The sequence below is a fragment of the Budorcas taxicolor genome, chromosome 5 (assembly GCF_023091745.1).
Source record: "Budorcas taxicolor isolate Tak-1 chromosome 5, Takin1.1, whole genome shotgun sequence".
Classification (NCBI taxonomy): domain Eukaryota; kingdom Metazoa; phylum Chordata; class Mammalia; order Artiodactyla; family Bovidae; genus Budorcas; species Budorcas taxicolor.
In genome coordinates, this window is record NC_068914.1 from 30,213,436 (window position 1) to 30,226,284 (window position 12,849).

The 12,849-nt window shown below is 40.7% G+C and overlaps 1 protein-coding gene across 1 annotated transcript in view; it reads left to right on the forward strand.

The window, feature by feature from the left end:
* SLC16A9 (solute carrier family 16 member 9) overlaps window positions 1-12,849 on the forward strand; it is a 45,435-nt gene that overhangs the window by 14,756 nt on the left and 17,830 nt on the right. The window contains exon 2 of the mRNA XM_052641268.1: window positions 3,041-3,184. Coding sequence (XP_052497228.1) covers window positions 3,041-3,184 — 144 coding nt within the window. The remainder of the gene's footprint in view (window positions 1-3,040; window positions 3,185-12,849) is intronic.

Genomic DNA, 12,849 nt, shown 5'->3' on the forward strand with positions numbered 1-12,849 from the left:
ACTCCCTAGGTCCATCCGTACTGTCACAAATAGCAAGATTTCATTCTTTTTGATGGCTGAGTAACATTCCATTGTGTGTATATATATACCTACACACATACACACACACACCACACCCATTTATCTATTAATCAGCACTTAAGTTGGTTTCATATCTTGGCTATTATAAATAATGCTGCACTTAACATGAGGATGCATATATCTTTTCGAATTAGTGTTTTTGTTTTCTTTGAATAAAGACCCAGGAATGGAATTGCTGGATGTTATGCTAGTTCTATTTCTAAGTTTTTGAGGAATCTCTATATTGTTTTCCATTGTGGCTACACCAATTTACATGCTCACCAACAGTGTATGAGGGTTCCCTTTTCTACACATTGTAACCAGAACTTGTTATCATTTTGATAAAGTCAGTCAGGTGTGAAGTGAGAATTTCTTTAAAAACAGTTTCAATTTGCTTTTCATTTGTTAATGAATCTCTGCTTGCTTCTTCCTTAAGCTTAAGTTTTTTCAAAGAATCATTTATTAGACAGCATGATAAAAGAATTTATCACAAAATTGATAATGATATCACATATTTTATAAAGTAGTGATTTTGACTGTACATGCTATGAAATTTATTACCCTTCATCCCACTCCCAGCTTCTGAAACTCTGGGTTTCCCTGTAGAATGCACATGCATTAAGGAGAATAAATTTAAAGACCTACTTTGAGGGTGAAACTTGAAACTTTTCAAGTATGCCAGTTACAATCTGTTTCAATTCCATGTGACTGTTGAATTTGTAAACACTGACTCTCAATGTCAGTACAGTTTGGTAAACAGCAGAAAAGGGTCACAACTTTATCCATTTATGAAATTCATTTCTATTTTTGAAGTATCTAAGTGTTTCTTTTCGGGTATTCACATAGCTCAATAGCTCAACTGTCAGATAAAAAGTATGGTCTTTCAAATGGCTTTTCCTCCTAAAACACTGGTGTATAATATTCTCCTCTGTCATGTAAATATATCAGTTTTCTTCTCTGTACTGGTTCACAGAAGAGGGCCTGAAATGACCAGGGAGGAATGTGGGATGTCTGTAGGCTTTAAAAGCTGGTAGTATCTCAGTGGAGAAGGCAATGGCAACCCACTCCAGTACTCTTGCCTGGAAACTCCTATGGGCGGAGGAGCCTGGTGGGCTGCAGTCCATGGGGTCGATGAGGGTCGGACATGACTGAGTGACTTCTCTTTCACTTTTCATTTTCATGCATTGGAGAAGGAAATGGCAACCCACTCCAGTGTTCTTACCTGGAGAATCCCAGGGATGGGGGAGCCTGATGGGCTGCCATCTCTGGGGTTACACAGAGTTGGACACGACTGAAGTGACTTAGCAGCAGCAGCAGTATCTCAGTGATCATAACCTGGTCTTAAATATGTGCTTAGCACATTGTTGACTGGGGGATTTTTGCAGAAACTAATCCCTGTGGCCGTAATACACTATATGTATGTCTCCACTTGATAACGTGTTGAATAAGAATGGGCCTGGTATTGGTAAGCATGGGCCTGGGATTGTCAGATCCTGGTTCCACCACGTACAAGACTGTGGATGGATGATACCGTTTCTCAATTTGCATTTTCTTAAAAACTTTTAAGATATGTACAGAAAAGTCTATGTGTCATGAGAGGATAGCTCTGTGATTTTCTTTCTTTCTTTTTTTTTTTTTTTTACAAACCAGACACACTCATGTAATGAGCACATTCACATCCAGAAACAGGATGTTAGAGCACCTAGAAGTTGGGCAGCGTTCCCTTCTGGATACAGCTCCCTAACCCCTACCAAAGATAACTGCTGTCCCAACTTCTGACTAGATTAGTTTTGCCTCTTTTTGTACTGAGAAAGGCTAAGTACTGGGACTTCCCTGGCAGGTCCAGTGGTTAAGACTTTGCCTTCTAATGTAGTGAGTGCGGATTCGATCCCTGGTTGGGGAGCTAAGATGCCACGTGCCTTGTGGCCAAAAAAACCAAAAAAGGTAAAACAGAACAATATTGTAACAAATTCAATAAAGACTTTAAAAATGATTCACATCAAAAAAAATCTTAAAAAGTGCTGAAAATAATTGACATTACCCAACGTGTACTGTTTTCACGTTGGGTCTTCCACTCCGCCTTCATTTGTGAGATTACTCCTGCATTGCTGTTGCTGTGTGCAGCTGTAGATCACTCATTCTCGTGGCTTTATCATAGTCCGTTGTTTGAACCTGCTCATACCTTCTGACAAACTCATGCCTGGGTGAGTAGGGTCGAAGCATTGCCACTGCACCCGCCCCCCACCCCAAACCCCTGCCAGAATATTCTTTAGAAGGGGAGTAACCTCACTCCTCACTTCGTCTCTCTATAGGGTTGCTATTGACTGCATTGAGTCAATCATCAAGTTTATTTTTGTCATCAATTATATGACTGGTCTTGTGCTGGATAGGAGCTTAAAATCCTCAGAAGAGTGTGACGGTTAAGATGGTGGGCTCAAGGGCCTTTCCTGGTGGTCCAGCGGTTAAGACTCTGTACTCCCAGTGAGGGGGCGCAGGTTGGATCCCTGGTCAGGGAACCAAGATCTCACATGCCATGTGGCATGCTACCAAAAAAAAAAAAACCACCAAAACTGGTGGACTCAAAGAGTCGGACAGTCTGGGTTTTAATTTCTTTATTGCTACTGTGTGGCTGCTGCTATTACCCTCACTGAGAATTTAATAAAGTCTGACTCCAGAACCCCAATTTCTTAACTATGTGACCTTACTCTTCTACAAGTTTAATTTCCTTATCAAAAAAAAAGAAAAAAAAAAACCAAAAAACCGAGGATAACAAAAACACCTAGCTCCCAGGAATGCTGTGAAGTGAGATTGTTTATGTGAAATAGCAGGGTGTCCAACCCATAGTGAATATGCAGTGGCTTATTGTTATTTTGTTGTTTTATGATGGAAAGAATCATTTTAAACTTCCCATGGGATGGATAATAGGATTGTGGAGAGGAGGTTGCTGTTAAATAAGTGAAGGTTTCATTTATGATTTTAGGTCCTGTCTGCAGCGTGTGTGTCTCGTCTTTTGGAGCGAGAGCCGTGACAATCTTCAGTGGCTTCCTGGTGGCAGGAGGCCTGATGTTGAGCAGTTTTGCCCCCAATATCTACTTTCTGTTTTTTTCCTATGGCATTGTTGTAGGTAAGAAATCTGGTCACTATGACACTTTTCTAAGCTTTGAGAGTTAAATGTCGTTTTAATGAATGACATTAATGTAAGGAGTGAAAATGCTCAGGAATAATTCACTTTCAACCACCACTTCGCCAAAAATTGTTGCTTTAATGAAATGCCCACCCAGTGAATTACAGTATTTCAAGGGATAAGTGTTTTAACAACGCACATTATGTTTTCTTGCAAGGCATGGGAAGGGTTTTGTTTTTTTTTTTAATTTTAGCACTTGTCTGTCTAGCACAACAAAGGAAAAGAGAGAGGGAAGAGTGAAACTTAGATGTCACTGACACCTGCCACTTCTCATTGATGTAGGAAGTGGTCCCTTTCATATCGGTTGGTTGAACAGGGCTGTGTTGAACCATTTGTGTTCTAAACATCCTGCTGTTCTGCAGTAGCTGTCACCAGGGCCTCAATCACAAGGTCATAGCAGAAGTAAAAAGTAGATTTTAAAGTACATCGTAATAATGATTGTTTTTGTGAAATATAAGGCAGGAGCAGACAAAACCAACTGGTTAACGATGATCTTGGTTATAGGAGAGGAAAGGGTACAGGACTCGGGGCCTGAGAACATTGACAGTTTTGGGGGAGATACTTTTGTGATGTATTGTACTTGTTGTCTCCTGTGTTAAACATCACCAGACTCATGATTCCTAGGAGCTGTTGGCAGGGAAGTTTTTAAAAACACAAGCTTTCAAAGTTTCTTCTGAATGTCTGAAAGACTTAATTATTTTTCCTTCTAAATATTAAAAATGTATTTTGTAAATCAGATAGTCACTTTCAAATATACCATCTGTGTAAATCCAGATGTTCAGCTATTAGATTTTTTAAAAAACAATACACCAGTGTTATATAAATTGGAGGGGAATCAGTTGAAATAAAGTGTAGGCAGAAGTTGTTCTAGTTTTTCATATTCAGTTTGAACAAATAGAAATGTGTATTAGTCACGTAGAAATACTTTGTTATTCATTTATTTCGTATTTTTGGCCACGCCAACAGCCTGCAGGTTCTTGATCGCCTGACCAGGGATGGAACCTGGGTTCTTACCAGTGAAAGCACAGTCCCAACCACTGGACCACCAGGGAATTCCTTAAATATTATATTTAGATTGTAAAAATGTTATGCCCACTCTTATTATCTGCTGCTGCTGCTAAGTCACTTCAGTCATGTCCGACTCTGTGCGATCCCATAGACTGCAGCCCACCAGGCTCCCCCGCCCCTGGGATTCTCCAGGCAAGAACACTGGAGTGGGTTGCCATTTCTTTCTCCAATGCATGAAAGTGAAAAGTGAAAGTAAAGTCGCTCAGTCGTGTCCGACTCTTAGTGACCCCATGGACTGCAGCCTACCAGGCTCCTCCATCCATGGGATTTTCCAGGCAAGAGTACTGGAGTGGGGTGCCATTGCCTTCTCCACTCTTATTATCTAGTAAAATGTAATTAAATATTTGTTTAAGTAATGAAATGGTTAAGAAATAATTTGAGTTATAATCAGAGGAACATAAGTTATACATCTATAGGAAGACTGACATTTTCCAAATAAAATTCCAATAAAAGGCTAAATAACCTCAAACATTTGATGTAAAGAATGGGCTATTCCTGATTAACATGGTTTTGCTTTACTGTCAGAAAAGTTACAACACATTTGATAAATGTATGTCGAGAGCCTATTTTCCAGACAGGCGTTCTGTAGTACCATCTATATGACATTGGTTCAGAAGTGGTGCCAAAATTCTTAGAACACAGCGTATTTGGGTGGAGGAAGACGTGCCTTTCAGTGCTGACACAGCTAATTAATAGGAGGAGAGGCTTCAAGGGAATAGACTGGAACAGGGGGAAGATCTCATTACTACATGTGGCAGCAAAGGAGAGAGCACAGCTGGGCCGGACATGACCCAGACAGGGACTATAGTTAAGGATTTTGGTGTTTAAAGACTTCAGAGACAAATTCCAGCAAAATGGCTGGTTTGAGTCCAACCTGAAAGAACCTAATTTTGTTGACAACCAATATTATTCTTTTTCACATAGGAATATTTCCCTAATAATAAATGATGGAAATAATAACCTCTAATATTTGAGTTGATACTCTGTGTTCAGCTCTATGCTTTATATGCTTCCCTGGTGCCTCAGTGGTAAAGAATCTGCCTGCCAAGCAGGAGATAGGGTTAGATCCCTGGGAAAAGGAAGATGCCCTGGAAAAGGAAATGGCAACCCACTCCAGTATTCTTGCCTGGGAAATCCCATGAACAGAGGAACCTGGCAGGCTCCATGGGGTCACAGAGAGTCAGACATGACTTATTGACAAACAACACCACCAACAACTCTACGCTAAGCTCTGTGCTGTATATGATCTCATTCAGTCTTCATATGAACACATTTTACAGAGAGGGAAAGTGAAGCTCAATGAAGTGAGATTACTAACTAAAGCTGCAAAGCTGGGAGACTTGGTGTTAAATCCATTCAGTCTGACATCAGGTCCTGACCTCTTTTACGTGTTTGTAATTGTTTTTAATGCTTTTAGAACTCTTAAAATTTATTTTGAATTTAACTCCATACTCAGATTCCACTTGGATCATAATCTAAATAAGCAGGTTACTTGTTAGTTCTTTGTGAACAGGTTATATATGTGATATTTTATATTACCTATTCACTATAGTGTTTTTTACAGTTTAAACCTGTACATGCAAATATGATCATCTCTGGTGTAAAATTTGAAAGTATTCATTGAATAGTCTTCTTGAATTCTTTTCTAAAATCATGAAAATAAAAATATTGCTATTTATGCATGGACATTTGATTACTTGTAGGACAAACCCCTTTTAACATAGAAAATTAAATCATTATGTTATTGGTATGATTTGGGCATTTTCTGCAAAATTTTGGACTAAGCATTTAAAATTTCGTGGGGTTTTACTGTCTCACGTGATTTCAGAGTTAAGGTATAGCCTTTGTGAATACATATCCAAAGTTGTCACTGACTTAAAAAAATGATCTAAAGTGGGTGATACCATAGTATTTGTATTAACATAGATAAAAATGAATTTTTAAAAAGAAAAAATATGACTGTAGGTTGTCCAAGATTTTATGTGCATTTGATTGTTGGAAGCATATCTAAGGGTATACAGAAAGACAGAGACAAAATTAACTAACTCCTATAATTAAATTTCACATTTTCTGTGGCAATGGAAAGGGCTTTATCAACGAGTACTACTGATTTTGATTTGGCTAATGGTGTTGTAACCTTTCAGTAGTTAATCCTGTTCCCTCTCCTCTGTGAATCCATGATCTTCTATTCATTAAATAGGATTTGATACTTTTCTTGATTTACTCTGGGATTCCCTGGTGGCTCAGACAGTAAAGAGTCTGCCTGTAATGCAGGAGACCCGGGTTTGATCCCTGAGTCAGGAAGATCCCCTGGAGAAAGAAATGGCAACCCAGTCCAGTATTCTTGCCTGGAAAATCCCATGGACAGAGGAGCCTGGCCAACTACAATCCATGGGTCACAAAGAGTCAGACACGACTGAGTGACTTCACTTTCACTTTTGACTTACTCTACTGGCTGCTGCTGGTGGTGGACTTGCAGATCTTCCACGTGGCTTTCTCCACTATGGTGACTTTTACTCCCCTGGGCAAGGAGCAATGTAGAAAGAAGGTTATGCCAAATATTGTGCACATGGGCTTCTCACGTGGCACCAGTGGTAAAGGGCCGCCTGCCAATGCGGGAAACAGGAGAGACTCAGTTTCGATCCCTGGGTCAGGAAGTTCCCCTGGAGTAGGAAATGGCAACCTAGTCCAGTATTCTTGCCTGGAGAATTCCAATGACAGAGGAGCTTGGCGGGCTGTAGTTCATAGGCTTGCAGACTTGAACATGACTGAGCACCCTCAAGTGCCCACACTGCTGTTGAACCTGTAAGCACCTTGGCACTCCAATTAAATACTAGGAAATGGGTAAATAACTGTATGATGTGCCCATGGACTCAGTGGACTCACTGTGAGCAAGACCAGGGCCATGATCCCATAATTCCCTGGCTCCCATGAGATCCCACTCTAAGGGGAGGCCATGTAAGTGCCTCAGGCCCCTAGCTAACAGTGCCAGTTCATTTCTTGTGTCCTACCCTGCTCAACAGAGAAGGCAATGGCACCCCATTCCGGTATTCTTGCCTGGAAAATCCCATGGACGGAGGAGCCAGGAAGGCTGCAGCCCATGGGGTTGCTGAGGGTTGGACACGACTGAGCGACTTCACTTTCACTTTTCACTTTGGTGCATTGCAGAAGGAAATGGCAACCCACTCCAGTGTTCTTGCCTGGAGAATCCCAGGGGCGGGGGAGGCTGGTGGGCTACCGTCTCTGGGGTCACACAGAGTCGGACACGACTGAAGCGACTTAGCAGCAGCAGCAGCACCCTGCTCAAAGGCATCCCACTTTCTCTAGTGTATGATATCTAAATAAGTGATTGTAGTTCTCTTCAGGGAATGATCGAAGATGTTATTATCTATATATTTGTCACAGTGTTTTTTGCAGTGTCTTTCCCTTTGGAATCCTGGCCTCTCCTTCACGTAATGGAACCTGGGGCAGAAAACAGGTCTCTGGGGACTTCTCTGGCACTCCAGGGGTCAAGACTCTGCGCTTCCATTGCAGAAGGACAGAGTTCAGTCCCTGTTCGGGGAACTAAGATCCTACATGCAGCATGGCCAAAACATAAAAACAAAAACAGTCACAAGTCTGATTAAAAAAAGAGCAAAACAAGCTATGTCTGAAGATTGTATATGACTCTGATTTGGCAACAGATTCTGAATCTCTGTGGCTAGGAGAAAATTATAAGCGCAGGAGATACAGGTTCTGTGAGTTTGTGCAAAGCTCTTGATCTCCAGTAGTGACTGTCTCCTCATCTGTGAAGGCAAACTAAGAAACCTGCATCACACAGGTCTTGTAAGGACTAGGTGAAATCAGGCAAAATAAAAATAAGATATATAAGAGTGACGAGTTGGATTTCAACAGCAAAAAATCAGTTGAATTTTTCATTTCGATAATTATTTTGTAATTTCCAATCATTTTAAATAATTAAAATTTTTTCAAGTTTTAATTTCAGTAATTAAAAAGTCACTCACTGTAGTAATAATTGGACCTCTTTGCTGGCAGATTATTAACAGTTCTTATCATGGTTGACTTTGTGGTTTTATTTTGTCAGTAAGCTCAGAGTATAGGGCTCATAGAATATTCATGGGATAAAGAAATGGGAATTTAATGAACAATGACACTTTCATCTGTTCCCATTGAAAGCAGAGTATCCAGTTGAAAAGGAAGTGACAGGAAATTATAACATAGTCTAAACTTATAAGTTGAGACTGTGTATTATGAATTCCTTTAAAAAAAAACAAGAAAGATTCAGTCTAACGATAACATATATTGAGCACCCATTCTGTGCAGTATTCTAAGCATTCTCCTTCATCTGGAATGAACTAGACGGTCTCTTGAGAAAGGCAGTATGGCATACACAAGAGCAAGGACTAACAAGTAGCCTCTGGAGTTGGACCACGTGGGTTAATCTTATCTTACTCACTTGCCAGCCACATGGACTACACACAAGTTACATATTGTTTTCTCATTTTTTGAATGGAACATATCAATGGTATCTACCTTAGAAGGTTTTGTGGCTGGATGAGTATTTTGCCGAAAGTTTTCACTTTCGTCTCAGGTTCAAGGGATTTGTTAACAAATAAGCCACTCGTTGTATACAAATAAATAATACAAATATTTATTAGAATTATCTAGCTTACTTTCAATATACTGACATTAAAAGAGAACTACAGCAGAGGATACATCACCAAATTAAGTTTTGACCAACATCGAGAGTTAATCAGCGCTGAGAAGTCCCGCGTCACCGCACCTCTGGAGTCCCATTGGGAAGGGGTCCCAGGCAGCGCATCCGCTCCATGGGTGAGACTTCAAAGATTGCAGTTTGGGGTTCCTGCTTATAATCCCAGGACGGTAGCAAACTGATATCATCCTCAATCTCTCACCAAATTGCAGCTCTGGTTTCCTGTTAATGCTGTTTCTTTTGTTGTGTAAAACTTGGAATGTAGGTAAGCCTGGGGCTTGGTTGGCCAGGCCCCCTCCAGGGGCTCAACAATCACAAGATTTCTCCCCCATCTTATCTATGGTCTGCGAGTCTTGCAGTCACAGCAGGCAGTCACTCATAGTCACTCCCAGGTAGGACAGTATCTAGGCAGCTTAGAAGCAAGGCCAGAGGCCTGCTCTGCTTTGTCTCTGAAACCTAAACAAGACTATTTTTTAAATTTCCCTAATAATGAGTTTTCCAAATTTGCTGGCATATTGAGTGCAGCACTTTCATAGCATCATCTTTCAGGATTTGAAATAGCTCAACTGGAATTCCATCACCTCCACTAGCTTTGTTCGTAGTGATGCTTTCTAAAGCCCACTTGACTTCACATTCTAGGATGTCTGGCTCTAGGTGAGTGATCAAACCATCATGATTATCTGGGTTGTGAAGATGTTTTTTGTACAGTTCTTCTGTGTATTCTTGCCACCTCTTCTTAATATCTTCTGCTTCTGTTAGGTCCATACCATTTCTGTCCTTTATCGAGCCCATCTTTGCATGAAATGTTCCCTTGGTGTCTCTAATTTTCTTGACGAGATCTCTAGTCTTCCCCATTCTGTTGTTTTCCTCTATTTCCTTGCACTGATTGCTGAGGAAGGCTTTCTTATCTCTCCTTGCTATTCTTTGGAACTCTGCATTCAAATGGGAATATCTTTCCTTTTCTCCTTTGCTTTTTGCTTCTCTTCTTTTCACAGCTATTTGCAAGGCCTCCCCAGACAGCCATTTTGCTGCTTTGCATTTCTTTTCCATGGGGATGGTCTTGATCCCTGTCTCCTGTACAATGTCGTGAACCTCCGTCCATAGTTCGTCAGGTACTCTATCAGATCTAGTCCCTTAAATCTATTTCTCACTTCCATTGTATAATCATAAGGGATTTGATTTAGGTCATACCTGAATGGTCTAGTGGTTTTCCCTATTTTCTTCAATTTAAGTCTGAATTTGGCAATAAGGAGTTCATGATCTGAGCCACAGTCAGCCACAGTCAGGAGGTCTTGTTTTTGTTGACTGTATAGAGCTTCTCCATCTTTGGCTGCAAAGAATATAATCAGTCTGATTTCGGTGTTGACCATCTGGTGACGTCCGTGTATAGAGTCTTCTCTTGTGTTGTTGGAAGAGGGTGTTTGCTATGACCAGTGCATTCTCTTGGCAAAACTCTCTTAGCCTTTGCCCTGCTTCATTCATTTGAGAATGCTCAAACTACCACACAATTGCACTCATCTCACACACTAGTAAAGTAATGCTCAAAATTCTCCAAGCCAGGCTTCAGCAATACGTGAACCGTGAACTTCCCAATGTTCAAGCTGGTTTTAGAAAAGGCAGAGGAACCAGAGATTAAATTGCCAACATCCGCTGGATCATCAAAAAAGCAAGAGAGTTCCAGAAAAACATCTATTTCTGCTTTATTGACTATGCCCCTTTGACTGTGTGAATCACAATAAACTGTAGAAACTTCTGAAAGAGATGAGAATACCCGACCACCTGACCTTCCTCTTGAGAAACCTGTATGCAGGTCAGGAAGCAACAGTTAGAACTGGACATGGAACAACAGACTGGTTCCATATAGGAAAAGGAGTATGTCAAGGCTGTATATTATCACCCTGCTTATTTAACTTTTATGCAGAGCATGTCATGAGAAACGCTAGGCTGGAAGAAGCACAAGCTGGAACCAAGATTGCCGGGAAAAATATCAATAGCCTCAGATTTGCAGATGACACCACCCTTACGGCAGAAAGGGAAGAGGAACTCGAAAGCCTCTTGATGACAGTGAAGGAGGAGAGTGAAAAAGTTGGCTTAAAGCTCAATATTCAGAAAATGAAGATCATAGCATCTGGTCCCATCACTTCATGGCAAATAGATGGGGAAACAGTGGGAACAGTGTCAGACTTTATTTTGGGGGGCTCCAAAATCACAGCTGATGGTGATTGCAGCCATGAAATTAAAAGACGCTTACTCCTTGGAAGGAAAGTTATGACCAACCTAGATAGCATATTCAAAAGCAGAGACATTGCTTTGCCAACAAAGGTCCATCTAGTCAAGGCTATGGTTTTTCCAGTGGTCATGTATGGATGTGAGAGTTGGACTATGAAGAAAGCTGAACGCCAAAGAATTGATGCTTTTGAACTGTGTTGGAGAAGACTCTTGAGAGTCCCTTGGACTGCAAGGAGATCCAACCAGTTCATCCTAAAGGAGACCAGTCCTGGGTGTTCATGGAAGGACTGATGCTGAGGCTGAAACTCCAATATTTTGGCCACCTCATGCAAAGAGTGGACTCATTGGAAAAAACCCTGATGCTGGGAGGCATTGGGGGCAGGAGGAGAAGGGGACAACAGAGGGTGAGATGGCTGGATGGCATTACCGACTCGATGCACATGAGTTTGGGTGAGCTCTGGGAGTTGGTTAAGGACAGGGAGGCTTGGCGTGCTGTGATTCATGGGGTCGCAAAGAGTCGGACATGACTGAGTGACTGAACTGAACTCAACTATGAGTTAATGAAATGAGTATTGGTTAGCATAACCATCGTTATCAGTTTTGTGACCTTGGAAAATTATATAACCTCTCTGAGCGGTTCCGTTTGTATTTCTTAAGAAATGAGACTAATAAGACTTCTCAGAGATATTGTGACTATTCATGAAATAAGGTGTGTAGAGAGGCACAAAGGTGTTTAATGCATACTTGTTCCCTTCTCCTTATATTCCTTTCTAAGGAAAGACCTTTCTAAGACCTCTTAGTTAAGACCACAGCAGTAGATTTTTGCAACTGAAGAAGCTCTATTGAATCAGAAATATTTGTATAACAGATAAAATAATATGAAGAAATGGAAGTTATGTAGTATGTTTATAATGTAAAACATCAAAAATAATATTGACGTGTATTAGTTGGCATAATTCTGTTTTACTGTTTTAAAAAAATACCATTTTGAAAATAGAAGATTATCTTGTTTTTGTTTGTAGCTGGAATAAAATGACAGCTTGCTTGGTTTTCAAGTGGCTCTATGTCACACTGCCAACAAACCCAGGAATTCAGGCTCCTGTTTTCTCAAAAACTTTCCTAAAATCAGGAAAATCAGGGCCTTCCCTGGAGGCACTCTATGCCTCCAGTGCAGGGGATGCAGGTTCCATCCGTGGTCAGGGAGCTAAGATCCCACAGGCCGTGCAGCCAGAAAACATAAAACAGAAGCAATACTGTAAGAAATTCATTACAGACTTTAAAAATGGTCCACATAAAAAAAATTAGAAAACACAAAGTGTAGTGGGAGATGGGGGGGAGTGGGAGCAGGGACCGCAATATTCCATTAATGAATTGCTCAAGCTTGGTCCCAATTAATTTTCTTTGCTTTTCTGAAAAGCACAACTGAAAAAATCAATTTCTTGCAGTCTCTTTTCTTCATATTATACTGATACTTGGCTACCTGGTTACTGTTTTGTTAATAATATCTTCTTGATTTTGGAAAAGTTCAATTTTCTCTTCCCTCATTTTCTTGGTCATATCTTCATAGTCCATTGAGCTTGAGGAGGGCATAGCC